General features: G+C 35.7%; 1 protein-coding gene across 1 annotated transcript in view; it reads left to right on the top strand.

Moving 5' to 3' along the window:
• The first annotated feature begins 6,639 nt into the window (after positions 1–6,639).
• Positions 6,640–14,443, top strand: part of LOC106685484 (trans-1,2-dihydrobenzene-1,2-diol dehydrogenase) — a 15,586-nt gene continuing 7,782 nt past the window's right edge. The window contains exons 1-3 of the mRNA XM_014428189.2: positions 6,640–6,717; positions 7,611–7,843; positions 8,438–8,568. Of these exons, the coding sequence (XP_014283675.1) occupies positions 7,642–7,843; positions 8,438–8,568 (333 nt within the window). The 5' untranslated portion in view covers positions 6,640–6,717; positions 7,611–7,641. The remainder of the gene's footprint in view (positions 6,718–7,610; positions 7,844–8,437; positions 8,569–14,443) is intronic.

The following is a 14,443-nucleotide window of genomic DNA, read 5'->3' as shown; positions in this document are numbered from 1 at the left end:
ACACAAGCGGATAATTTGCAACTTAATTAATATTTACAAAAATGATTTATGTAATGTGATAAATTTATAAACACAATCCTTAAATTACATAAAATCATTTTATTTTATTTTTTATTAGAGTTGGTAAAACATTGTGTAGTTTCCTTACATGCTTATACCATACCATTATGCTTTCCTCAAATTTACTTGATGTATTTATGTACAGTTGTAAATATCAATAAATAAATTTAAAAAAAAAAAATATTTTTTTTAGAAATTTCATCATATTTTGAATCTTTTCTTCTTCATTTGAATTGCTTTGGCCATAGTGGAAGGAATTGTGTTTTGTTCTGGTGTCATAGTAAAGTTTACATATTGTTACAAGTTTGAGTATCAGTATTGGTGATTTTTTCTTTATTGAAGAACCTATTGATTACTATGCAATATAGATTAAAATTTTCAGTTACACTGTCATACAGTTTACACCAATGCAATTACCACAGTTGGAGTGGTCACCATTTAAATGGGTTTTAACATGACAGTAGCTTCACTATTGATACATCTACTCTCAACTATCACACTTGATCTAGTTTGGCAATACTGTTATGACTGGATATACAACCATGAAGGAAACTATTATACAGTTTCCAACACTTCAGTGGCTATGACAGTTGCTCCCATGGCAGTAAAATGTTACTATGAAACTGGCTTTGATCTGATTGTCACTTCTCTGCCACTATGTGTACTGTCAACTATAATGCCAAACCTATTGTTACAATGTGTCACAACAGTCCATACTGTGATAATGGCTACTGTTACAGTTCATACCATGGCAGCGGCTGCAACAGTTTCAGCAATTGTAAACTATTTCTGTGTAACATAATGTACCTCCAGTATTCATAAATCTCAAACATTATATCAGAAATAATTGTTTTGTGGAATAAATTAAGTCTAGAAGAACAGGGTAATAAAATGTTAGTGGTGGCAAATAAAAAGTATGAATTTAATTTATTGAGTGAAACTAGGAAGACTAAAGAGGGAGAGTTTGCTAAGAAGTAACCATTATGATTTGAAATCAGTAGCACAGGAGGTTAGCCATGGAAGTAGCCGGATTTCACTAGCTTAACTGTTGTTTGTGTTTAATTGCAGAGCACCCTCTATGCTGGATGATTATCTGCAATACATATAAAGCATTTCCCTAAAATATATGATAATAAGTGAATGAATTATCACTTATTGCTGATATAAACTGCATTAAGCCTCCAATTATAAATGTAAAAAGAAAAATGAACTGAGAAATAATTCAAAAGCCCCGAGTTAAGTTTAACTCAAATTTCCTCAGATTACATCTGAATATAAGTCTACCTCGAATATAGGTTGAACAGGAGTGAATTTCAGAAGAAAACCTCAACCTATAATCAGGTAGAGTTTTAGAGTTCAATCTTTTCAAAAAAGAATGACAAAATGTTTGGGAAAGATGTTTTGTTTTATCAGTCTGCTATTTAGCGTAATCTGCCTAGCTACAAATTATTCAACTTAACTCTTCCAGTCTTAAAATGTAAATTGCACCACATCATAATCATTATCTCATCAAAAGTTTACAATAAGAGTTCAAAATCAATCATGATTTCATGCTTGAGGGCTTATATAACAATCTAGCATATGACATTATTTGGATAGTAAAAAAAAGGAAGTTTATTTTTTAAACTGTCCGGGTTGTCTAGTCTTAGGCGGTTCCATTCCGGCTGGTGATTGTTGGGGTGTTGGTGACTTCAGACTGCAGAGCCAGAAGTGCTTCCCTCGGCGAGGTCGTCGACCAAGGGGACCATGCTTTGCCACCACCCAGGTCTTGGGAGAGGAGGATTTCTCGGAATAGGAGATTGGCACAGACTTTCAGCCCATCAAAGAATTTGGTGTGCCTACGGCTTATGAATTTCGGCACAGAAGGGAGTTGGACCTCCTCTCTGATTACACTATTTCTGGCCCTTTGAGGTGTGGTTCCTCTGACTATTCGTCGAAGGAGGGAATTCTGGAAACTATGCAGTTTGGTTAACGTGGTCTGGTAGAGGTGCTGCATGAGTGGTGCGCCATAGAGCTGAGTCGGACGTATAACGGTCTTGTAGATCTGCAGCTTGAGGCGGAGTGAAATCTGTTGTGAGGTAAGCAGGTGAAAGAGTCTATACGACTTCTGTCGGGCTAGCTCAAGCCACTTCCTGGCGTGACTAGAGAAGGTGAGGTGCCTGTCCAGAGTCACGCCGAGGTAGTGTATACTATTAGAGAGTTTCCGACCCTCACCATCCACAACGAACTGCTGGGGTAGCCTGCTGTTCTTGCCCTTCTGGAAGGACATGACAATGGCATCCGTCTTCGACGGATTAACCTTGGTTCCGTCCTTCTTCAGAGCAGCTGCAATGGTGGCAGAAGCAGTCTGTGCATGGCGTAGGGCCAATTCAGCTCTCATGCTGGAAGCATAGACACCGATGTCGTCGGCATAGGCTGCTACCAGTGCATGGCGGTGCTCGATGGCGACTACTGGAACCGTGAAAACGACAAACAGTACTGGTCCAAGCACCAAGCCCTGAGGTACTCCGCAGGTGGTGGGGACTGGAGGCGACAAATCACCAACTCTTACGACAAATGATCGTCCACTCAAGTAGTTTCTGACCAATCGGCATAGGGCGGCGGAAAACTTCAACTCCTCCAGTCAGCGGAGCAACAGCGGGTGGGATACGCTCTCAAACGTCTGGCTGTAGTCCAGTGAGATGAAGGTAGTCGCATAGTTGTTCTTCATCCGCTCTATGGTGTGGGCTTGCAGTTCCACCAGATGATGTTCACAGGCGACACCTCTTTGGAAACCAGTCTGTTCGGGAGGTATTATATCGGCTTCTCTGCAGTGCTCCATGAGATGGTGATGTAGGAGCGGCTCGAAGACCTTGCTTATGTGCGAGAGGAGGCTGATCGGGCGAAAATGCTCAGGCGAGTCACCTTTCTTCCCAGGCTTGAGTAGTGGCACCAATATCGCACGTTTCTAGGCCGCTGGGAAGTACGAGATCCGTATGCACGAGTTGAAAATGTTCAACAGGAAGGCTTTACCTTTCCTGGGAAGCATCTTCAGTAGTACACTGGGGATCCCGTCCTGTCCAGACAACTTGTTGCCATTAGTGCGGCGCAGTACCGGCTCCAGCTGGCCAAATGTGGAGAAGATGGGCTTCTCGACGGAACTCGGCGGGCTTCCAGGTGGTGGTGGAGGAGCATTGGTCGTCCGCTCAGCATCCCTCGCTTCATAGCTAGAGGCCAGGAAGGCAGCCTGTTCCCCAGACGTCATTAGGTCGTTCCCAGTAGTCAGATGTACAGTCCTCCTCTTGGTGACAAAAGTCCTGACCAACTTTCAGAACTGTCCATGGTCTTCGTGTGTTCTTCGGAGTTGATCATGCCAGAGCGATGTCTTCCAGTCACGCATGAGGGAGGCTATCTGCTACATTGCGCAGGCTGTTCCGCTGGCCAATCAGAGTGAGGATGTGCTTCGGTGGCTTCCTGATGGCGTTGGGGACAGGAGTGAACTTCGGGATGTTCCCATTGGCTGCCCTCTGGATGGTGGTGGTGATTATCTCCACTGCGGAATCCACCTCGTCAGGAGTGCGGTATTGCACTATGGCTGGTAGCGCTTCAGCAACACTCGACCTGTATCCTTTCCAGTCGGCCTCGTGTAGGAGATATTTGCTAGCAGGTGGTGTAGCGGGTGTACCGTCGAAGGTGTAGAGTACTGGCCTGTGGTCCGATGGTCCGTAGAGCAGCACTTGACAGTCCGTGACGGTGTGCATACCTCTGGTCAGGAGAAGGTCGAGTGTTGACGTGCACGAAGGGTGAGCCGCGTGCCGAAAAGTATGCACTCCCGGGTGGAAGAGAGACAGCCTGATCTTGGTGATGTAAGTGCCCAGTGGGTTGTTACTACTACACAACCAGGCTGTGAGCCGGGCATTGAGGTCACCTAGGACAACGTGCCGGCTTTGGGCGTGTTGCAGTAGCAGCTTCACTGACGTGAGACCGGCCCGAAGTCTCCTGTAGACACAGGCGAACGTGTAACGGTGTTTAAACCGCACGTCCACTGTGACTAGGTGAGTACCCTCAGTAGCCGTCACTGGGTTCGGGATGCTCCTTGACGGGATGTCCCTCCTGACCAAGATCATGCTCGATTACTCCTGCTCGAGCTCCGGGGAGGCAGGCCTCTCGGTACGCGACGTACCCATGAAAGTACATCCGTGACGAGGTGGAGATCATAGTGTCGGTGAGCGCCACCACTGAACGTCTGTGCTGCTGCAGAAGAAGCTCGATTTCAGCCTGCTTCGGTGATAGGCCTCTGACATTACAGTTGATGACCAGATAATCAGTCATAGTGGCGAGCGAGGATCTTGCCCATCATCTCCATGAGCATCGTCACCATACTCATCATCTGGTCCATTCGGACAAAAAGTTGTTCCATGGCCGGCTGGCTTGAGGCACTGGTCGCCGGGGAAGGCTGGTAGAATATCTTGTAGGTCGGAGTCTAAGTCGAATCCATAGAGGATCCACCTCTTTGACCTCTTGGTTCTTCTCGGAGCAAAAGTATGAAATTGCACCGCATTTGTCTGCTTTAGCATCTCACGGACCTTAAGATGGTCAAAGATACAACTTTCTTTTTTTTTTTCCGATCCCTCTAAAACATAAATAAAAAGTGAATTAATAAGTGCATTACTGTGAAAAAGAAAATGGGTCAAAATTAGTTGGTATAAGCACAGATGGTGCACCTTCTATGGTCGGCTTACGTAAAGGTTTCATTTCGAATAAAAAAACAACTGAATTAAACGTGCAAAAAGATGATTTGATAGTCCTTCATTGCAACAAAACTTGTGTTCTAAGTCCATTCGACAGATAAAGAACGTAACCGCGGAAAGAACTTAAAAAAACTTTATTGGTATCAAAGTTACAAAATATGCACTACTACTACTACACTATTACTACGAATAACAAAGTAACAACTCTAATGACTGAATGACCTCCTTAGCTCTGTAACAGGGGGATATAAATACAATAATGGTGGAAGGGGATAATGCTGAGTCAGATATATAGGGTTATGCACCTTAACTCCTCCCTTCTGAAGATGCGAAACTCCGGAGAGCATTATTTATTAGGTAAAGTCCAAGGATTGTTTATATGAGGGAGTATAATGTCTTCCACTTTTGGTGTTGACCTAGATCTTGAGGTACATGTACAATGGTTTAGGATAAGAATATAGATATGATACATAAAAAGATACAAAACAAATATACCAAGAATATACAAATAATAATCATGTTCTACAATTGATATATAATCTAAAGTTTCTAGCATAATAGATGGGTTAGGTGGTAATTCAAGTACATCAAAGGACATATTTAAGGGTAAAGGTTTGCCAATAGTATTTTCTAATTTAATAATTTTTGAATCAATAACTATAGTATTAGGTTTAGGACATTGTAACAATGTTTCATTTTGTTCTAATTTAATCAATGCTGTTAATGGTAAAAAAATAGGATGTGTAGCCTTATTTTCTAATGTTACATAACTTGTATTAAAACTAAGATAATAATCTACTTCATCAATATACTTAATAAAAGAAGTTACCTTAATACTAGATGTAATACAATGTTTAAAGTTATTTTTAAGAAGGTTTTGAATACAATTATCATTAATTTCCTTAAGATTTATACAATAATAATAAGTATTTATATATGTACAATTGCCTGTAAGAGTTGTATTCTTATCTAATAATATAAGTTAATGTTGTTACAAGAGTGTTTTTGTGTGATACAGGAATTGGAAGAAGATACATAGTACTATACATTTTGGTTTTTACAGGAATTGATATGAAATAATGAATTACATTATTTTTAATTGAACATCTAGTTTTGCTAATTTGCCATAACGTTTGTAAGTCAGTAGATAGTAAGGATATGTTTCGTTTTATTAAATATGATATGTCGGTCTGTGTTAACATGCTGGAGTGCAATATTCCTAATTCACAGAATTCTAGAGAGTTTTCAATGAGATATACTAGATAGAACATGTATATTTATATTTTCTTAAAAGGTTTATCCATCGTTAGCTCGTTCTACTTTAAATTCTATACTAGAATATACAAGCTAGAAAAATTTAAAAATATTTTAATAATGCAATGAAACTCCACAAAAAGCTCCCCTGAACTGTCAATTAGGGATTGGTCAACTGTTTTGCTTTAGCAAATATTGGAAAAAAAACAATTAAATTGTATTATAATTTGATTATTATTTTATTGATTATAACGGCCTTTGGAAATTCCATCATTTCCAGATTAGCGGTCTGGATTTGTTTTTTCAGGTACATATAGAGTTCTCTTTGCTATTTTTTAATTCGAGTAATTATAAATGCAAATAGTGAATTTACACGAAATAAAATATATTCCTGTTTTACCTATTTCTAAATGAAATAATATATTTTGGCAAAGTTATCTATAATTAAAATAATTTTCAATATAATACTAAAAATGTGAAAATTATCGAACACATACTAGATATAGGAACGGCTTCCGTTGAACGCTAAGGTAAGGCTTGTTTACACGCTTTGCTTTCCCGCTCTTTCCACAGCAGCCATTTTAGTGAGGCTTGTGCTTTCTTCACGGACGCTATCAACGTTCATTACGTTCTGTATTAAATTGATTATCAATCAAATTGGTGTTAACTCCAGGTATAATAATTTATTTTTGATTATTGTATTCTTGAAGAGATCGTTACTTATCAATTAAAAGAAAATATCTATCACTTGTTTTTTAAAATGCGGCAATTTTTGTTAAAATGCAGTTCTTTCCCTGATTCACGCCATATTAGTTCCATTGTTTTTGTTTTAAATTAAACAGGTCATTTGCCAAAAAGCTAAAATAATAATTTTTATTTAATTTGGTTATTGGTTAATCGCCTTATCAGTAAAGTTCAGCAGTAGTTGTCCACCACCCATGTTCAATAGTAACGAATGTATTAGGATTATTATTTCGTAGGGTATTAGGGTAAGTCGAAAAAAATCTGAACTCCTAATTTTATAGTTTAATGACCCACGTTTCAAAAACATTTACCTTTAGTGTGAGCTTAATCGATTAGGTAAATCATCACGAAAGTTTTATTGCTTTTTTTCAGTCAAGGTATTTAACAAGTCACTATTTACAAACTATAAGCATTTTAACCAAGAAGTTGTCCTGTTAGGGTTATGGAACTGGGAGGTTAGAGAAGGCTGCTGATAGTTTGTATTGTTGGCCAGCAGTTGGAACAATAGATATATAACAATAACAATACATCAACAGTTGCATAAAATTCAGTTTCCTAAATCGCAATTCTCTTAATAAAACAATAAAAGCTACCTCTGGGTCTAAAGAGTAAACAAATATTCCTAGATGTTGGTGTAAACCTAGTGGTATATATTTGGATTTAATTTAAGTAGTATAAACTATTGTGAATTTGGAAATCTTTATCAATTTTGAGTAATGTTGTGTTTTGCTTTGAATTAATAAATAAATTATAGAACGATTAGCCTTAACAGAATTTTTGAATTTATTTCAAGTATATTCTAACTTTTTTTATTTATTACAGATATTTATTTGATTGAATATAATAGTAAAAAATGGCTTTGCGGTGGGGTATTATGAGCACAGGCAAAATATCTAATGATTTTGCCAATGCTTTGAATTATTTACCTAAAGATGAACACATTATTATTGGCGTCGCTGCAAGTCAAAAGGAAACTGCAGAAGAATTTGCTCGCAAGCATGAAATTCCCCAAGCCTATAACAACTATGAAGAGCTAGCAAAAGATACAGCTATAGGTATTTATTTATTTATTCTTTATACAAGAAAAAATTGTACTCATATTAAGAAATTATTAAAAAAAAAAAGATTTAATGAAGTACTGGTATATCATTCATTGAATAAAGTTATAATAAATAATTTTGAATAATTAAATATAATTTTTAAAAGTACAGAAGATAAGCATGTTCAAAAGAGCATTAATTATTAAACATATTTTACATCTTGCAGAAAGTAGAATTTAATATATATATATATATATATAATCAGATAATTGATTTATGATTATGATAATTAAAAACAATTATGTGTAGAAAAAACAGTGATTTGTGATATTCTAGTTATGTTAATCCATATCCATGAAACCTGTTGATTATGAAATCTTATATTAATTCTTAATTCATACCTGATGAAAAAATATTGTTATATTCTCTCAATAATACCCTCTGCACTTTGTTTAGATCAATCGTTAATGAAAAAAATTTAGTATGAGATGAGGTTTGTTAAAAAGTATTGGATTAGCCAATACTCTGAAGTTTAGACTGGTCATCTACTGTCATTATTTATTCTTATTTCATGTCAAACATAATAATCACTGTTATTTTATTTTACAGATGTTGTGTATATTGGATCAAATAATGATAGACATTATGAACTTTGTAAATTAGTGCTTTTGAACCAAAAGCATTTGCTCTGTGAGAAACCACTTGGTCTTAACTATAAAGAATCACAAGAATTAGTGTTGGTAAGGTTTCTGTTTTATTACTGAATTATTGTAGAGTAAAGTCCCAATTATACTAAATCATAAGTACCAGCCAGACCCATTACAGTTAAACAAATTTTATAAATTAAGTAAAATTATTCTAAACTTGAATTATATAATAAATTGTGATAATATAAGTATTGTTATCTGTGATTACAGTTTATTATATAAGACCCATCTAATCATAACCAAATCTTGGGACGAAATGAGTAAAAAGACAGTGAAACACTTAATAGTTCCTCATGTTGGCCATATTTCGGCTAAGTCTAAATGAGGCCACATTTAGCCGTAGCTCAGTCCTAATGTTTCAGAAGATAGAAAAGCTAATGCAATGATGCAAATTTTTTAATCATTTTGCCAGTCCAATAACCAATGTCAAACATTTTGAAGCTTTCTCAGCTATTAAGACTGCATATTCACTTAAGCAAATTCACCAAATGGGCACACTGCTCCGTCTGTTTTTTTTTAGATGAGTATAGAACAACACGAACCAATCCACAAAGCTCAGCCCATGCCGAGGGTTGTCGGTACATTAAAGTGAACTTGTGCTCACTGTGCAATGTGTACAGGCTTTGCAGTGGGGTTAGCCTGAACAATATGAGCTGACTTTCCCTTCTCCTTTTTGTCAATCCTCTCCACTTGATTTATTTATCTCTCTCATGCTAAGCTATTTACTCTTTTACTTTTAAGTCAAATGGAATTAACTCAAACTAATTGCTTGTGTACTACCAGAATTGCTAAATCCTTTTATACATCAGTTGTCAAGTTCTGGGGTAATACCGAAATCATCCCTTGTTGTGGAGTTAATTTTAATAACATAAGGGGTTAATTTTACGATAGTAATTTAAAGAAAGACGATACATGGGTAGAAATTTCTCTCAACTATTGAAGTTTGAAACAAGTGATTCTTTGTACACTTAAATTAAAATCATCTATCTACAGATTCTTATAAAAAACATTTAAAATTAGACTAAAAATTTATCTTCATCATATATTAATATTACCTTACATCATATATTAATATTAGATATATAATATTCACCTATATATTAAGTTTTATATTGAATTTTAATCTTCAACTAATATATGAGTTAAATTAATATTGGAGTTTTATTCTTTAATACACTCTGAATTAACCGGCTCACCTACTTAACCAACAAAGTCCCCCAATTAAGGCAGATAAGTGGGTCTATGCTGTACTTATAAACATTTAACTAATTTATAATTACTTAAATATACAATTGTATAATAATCCATTTTTTTTTGTTTTATAAATGAAAAATTTAGCCAAAAATTCAAAATGTGTCTTATCTTTCATTTATTGCTCTGACACTGCAATATAAATTGAAAATCCTCAATGCCATTCTCAAAGTTTTTGTCTGCATCATTTTGAATTTTTGAGAGAACAAATCGTTTCATCTCATGTTATAGTTTTCTTTGCCCCTACTGTTTCCTATTATCTTTTTCAATGTTTGAAATAAATATTTGAAAAAAAAGAAAAACTGGTGATGACCAATTTTTGGTTCACCATTTCAGGTAGAATCAATATTTAGGTACCAAGTCAGAAAAGATTCAATGCACAGCACAGACAGGGTTTTTTTTTTGGCCCAAACAAGGTGCTCATGTGGTGCGTGGTCGTTTGTGGTCCCCTCTTCTCCCTTCTATTAGCTCAGCATGCTCATTTAGTGCATTTACCCTAGTGAATACATGGTTTTTAGAAATTGTTCACTAAGTACAACACTCCTCTTCCTCTTCAGCCCCAGTGGAGAGACTTTTTCTGTTGCAGCACTTAAAAACAGACCAAATCTAAATTGATTGGCTAAAAACCAATAATTTTATTTTTAATGATGTGCACTGTACAATTCATTATTTTCATCAGGGCTAAAAAAGATACAAATCAAATAAAAATATGTTGGCAATAAAGTAAACTAAGTTGGTGTGAAAAATTATTTAAAAATGAACAAAAGAAATAAAATAAGATGTATAACAATAAATATATACATAAAAATGAAATAACAGAATATTAGATTTAAAATGATCAGGAGATGTAATAACACTTAAGAATAGAAAAGTAGATATAAGAGAAATAAAAAACAGAATTAGTAAACCCTACATCAAAAATTCATTCATCCATTCACAAAATAAAAGGGTAAAAGCGAATGAAAAGTAATAAAAAATTTACAATTCAATTACAAAATTAATTCTCAAAGTGAGCATCTAAAAACTATCCATTAAAACTTACAAGACCTTTTTTTATTCCAATGTTATTTACTAGTTTAAAGTTGAAACTATAGAAAAAAACTAACCAATTATTAGCTATAACAATAATCAATTCATCATAATAAAAAATAGTGGCTTATTTTAGATAATGGCTAATTTAGTTACAAGAATTAGTTTGGATTAAATACATGTGTAATAGCTGACCTTTTAGTATAATTTCTGTAACAACTTCTATTAATTTAGCTATACCTTTTAGCTGTTAGTTACAGCCAAGTTTTGCCCTACTCTGCTTGGTTTTAGGGGAACTGATGTTGAGTATAAGTAGGTGCAGATGTTTTTATGATGAATTAGTGTTAATTTTATCTAATTCATATTTTTATTAATTTTGTAAATGTAGTATGGATATGCTACAAATACTTGCATATTTATGTCAAAATTTAAAATTATTTTATTTATTGTTCCTTTTAATGGAAAAATTACTTTTAGTGAATTTTCTAAAAGTAGTTTAGTCTTCTAAGAAGCAATGATTACTTGCTTACCAATTAATGTTTTTATGATCTTTGAATATTAACAAAATGGAGTTGTTTTCTTTATTTGGTTTATTACTTTTTTGAAATATTCACTAGTATGTGGAATTCCTTGTCACCTTTTTCATTTTCGATTTATGGGACCTTTTACCAAAGAGCTATTATGACATCTTGTAATTTTTTAGACAATAGGAGCTGTAGGCTAGGTCTCTTTCTATGTACTTTTTCCAGGAAAATTAATTCGAAAGCAATTCCTCCTATACATGCAGATGTTTTATCATACAAGAATCAAAAATCTCTTTCAAGATTCCTAATGACTACTTTTGTCCCATTTTTTAAGAATATTGTTGAATAATAATTTTTCAATTATTATTATAATGTGTAATACTGTACAATACTCTAAATAATGTCCACACCATCACAACATTAGCAGTTCTCAGAGCTTTTATATTTTGCAAAGAAAAGTGGAAACATTAACAAAAATGTACACTCACAAAGAAGGGTATATTTTCCTGTACAAAAAAGATAAACAATGCAACCTTATAGCTAGGTAACCTTACAGATTGCAGTGGTACCAATAAAACTAAATAAAAGTAGGAAACTACTCTGCTACAATTATTTCCCTTTTTCTATCTTTTATTTAATTTGACAAACATGAAAACAGGCCAAATTTCTTGATTAAATATTCAAGCCTAGGTCTTGGTAGTGTCTTCGTCATAATATCCACGACTTGTTCCTCTGTGGGGATGTACTGTAGTTTAAGGACTGTACTTCTCTAATGAAAAAGAATTTTACTTGTATATGCTTTGTGCGGTGATGGTTCTCTGGATTGTGGCACAGACGAATTATTGCTTGGTTGTCAATTTGAAGCATATGGACTTGTTGGGGACAACCCACAGTCTAGACAGCCAAATAATTTCTTTTACTGCTTCATTTGCTGCAACTAGTTCCGCCTCAGTTGTCAAAGTTACTTTCATTTGTTGATGCTGACTCTGCCATGACACTGCCCCTCCTGCGCACGTTACAACGACTCCAGAAGTTGAATGTCCTGTTTTGTTGCATCCACCAAAGTCTGCATCGCTGTAACAGTTCACGACTCCCGTTCGCCATATATCATATTCTCAAACTGGATGAACCAGTGATGTAGCGAAATACTCTCTTCAGTCGTCCTATATCCTGATTACTAGGACAGTCCAAGGTTCTTTAGAGAAAACTAAAGCTGTATGCAAGATCTGGTCTGGTGTATACCATCAGGTACATCAAAGCTCCTACAGCTTCTCTATATGGGAAACTATTGTTCCTGTCTTGTTCTGACTCGTGCTCATCTAACTTTATCATGGGGGTGGACACAGGTTTACAGTCTTGAAAGTTAAAAGGCTGTAATAACTTCTTGACATATAATTGCTGACAAATTTTTATAGAATTTTCTTGACATACAATTTCCAGACCAAGGAAATATGTAGTTAGTTTAACTGTGATCTTAAACTCCTTCTCCAACTCTTTTATAAACAATTCAGCCTCTTCTTTGCTATTTGCCATTACTAATCCATCATCAACAAATAATGCTACCAACAATTTGTTTTTTTTTAGGCTCTCTTTAATGTGCAAACAAGGATCAGCTTCACTTGTTCTGAATCCTAAAGCTTTAAGACATATGTTAAATCTTTTGTTCCAACATTGAAGAGCTTCCTTGCTTTAAACCATATAAACTTTTCAACAGTTTATAAACCTTTTTTGTTCCATCTGTGTAGCCCTCAGGTTGTTTCATATAGTTGTCTTCATCTAGGTGACCATATAAAAATGCAGTTGACACATGGAAATGAATCAAATGCATATTATTTGCAGCTGCAATGCTTAACATGGCTCCTATTGTGCCAAGGTTTGCTACTAGACTGAAAGTCTCATTAAAATCCACACCATACTTCTGGCTGAAACCTCTCACTACAAGCCTGGCCTTATATCTGTCCACTGAACCATCAGGGTTAGACTTGATTCTATACACCCATTCAGACAAGATGCCCCTAGGACCTTTGGGTAGACTTGTGAGTTCCCATGTGCAATTTGCTTTTAATGATTTCATTTCACTGTTCATAGCTTGCTGCCAATTTTTCTTATCATTACCACTCAGAGCTTCTTCATAACAGTCTGGTGTGGTGACTCGAAGAATGAATTCTTCACCAAACAACACATAATCTCCCAGATGTGCTGGTTTTGATAGCCTTATAGCCTTAAGCGGTCTCTCGAATTCTGTGAAAAGGATGAGAGTCGGTTTTCTGATTTGTCGACTGATTCATCTTAAGACTCAGACTCTTCTTCTTTTTCAGCACCTCTTGTCTCATCAGACACCTCTTGGTCTTCTGGTTTTTCACAATCTTGAATGTTAGTGTCTTTTATTGGCAACTTAACAAACTCAAATTTGCTCAATTTCTCTTGAAATAGAACGTCCCTACTTAGAATGACTTTGTTCTCTTCTTCCACCCATATACGATATTGCTTATATCCGTTGTAGCCTATCAGGTATCCTTTTAATTAGGAATATGAATGTAGCATACAGATACAGTACACCAATCACTCTCAAGTGCTTTATTCTAGGTTTCTTCCCTATCCATAGCTCAAACCTTCTACAGACGACTTTCCTGTTCTGTTTAGGATGTAAATTGCAGTTCCTACAAACTCTGGCCACATAGCTTCTGGAAAAGTTAAATCTTCTTTGGAATATTTAAATGTTCTTGCCATTTTGACAGTTGTCCGAAATTCCCTTTCACAAATGGCTTTTTGCTGGGGTGTGTAAGGGGCTGTCAACCTTTGTGTGACTCCCGCTGCACTTAAATCTCTGATTTCATTGTTATTCATTTCACCACCATTGCCACTTCGATCCAATTGGATTACCCCTCTTTCCACTAGATATCCCATATGAATCCTATGCTTCTTATGAAGTTCAATAATTCTTTTGGGTTTATTCTAGAAATGTCTTCAGGTTCCATTCTGTGCTGTTCCAGATACTGTAGTCTTCTGAATGCAAGGGCTTCACATTCACACAGAATGTGCTGTGCCTTTTCTTCATCTTCCATACATAGACGGCAGGTGGAATCCTCCATCAGCCTCATCTT

The sequence above is a fragment of the Halyomorpha halys genome, unplaced genomic scaffold, assembly GCF_000696795.3.
Source record: "Halyomorpha halys isolate HHAL.00 unplaced genomic scaffold, Hhal_1.1 Scaffold700.1, whole genome shotgun sequence".
Lineage (NCBI taxonomy): Eukaryota > Metazoa > Arthropoda > Insecta > Hemiptera > Pentatomidae > Halyomorpha > Halyomorpha halys.
Note: the sequence above shows the minus strand (reverse complement) of the source record. Positions and strands in the feature narration are given on the sequence as shown.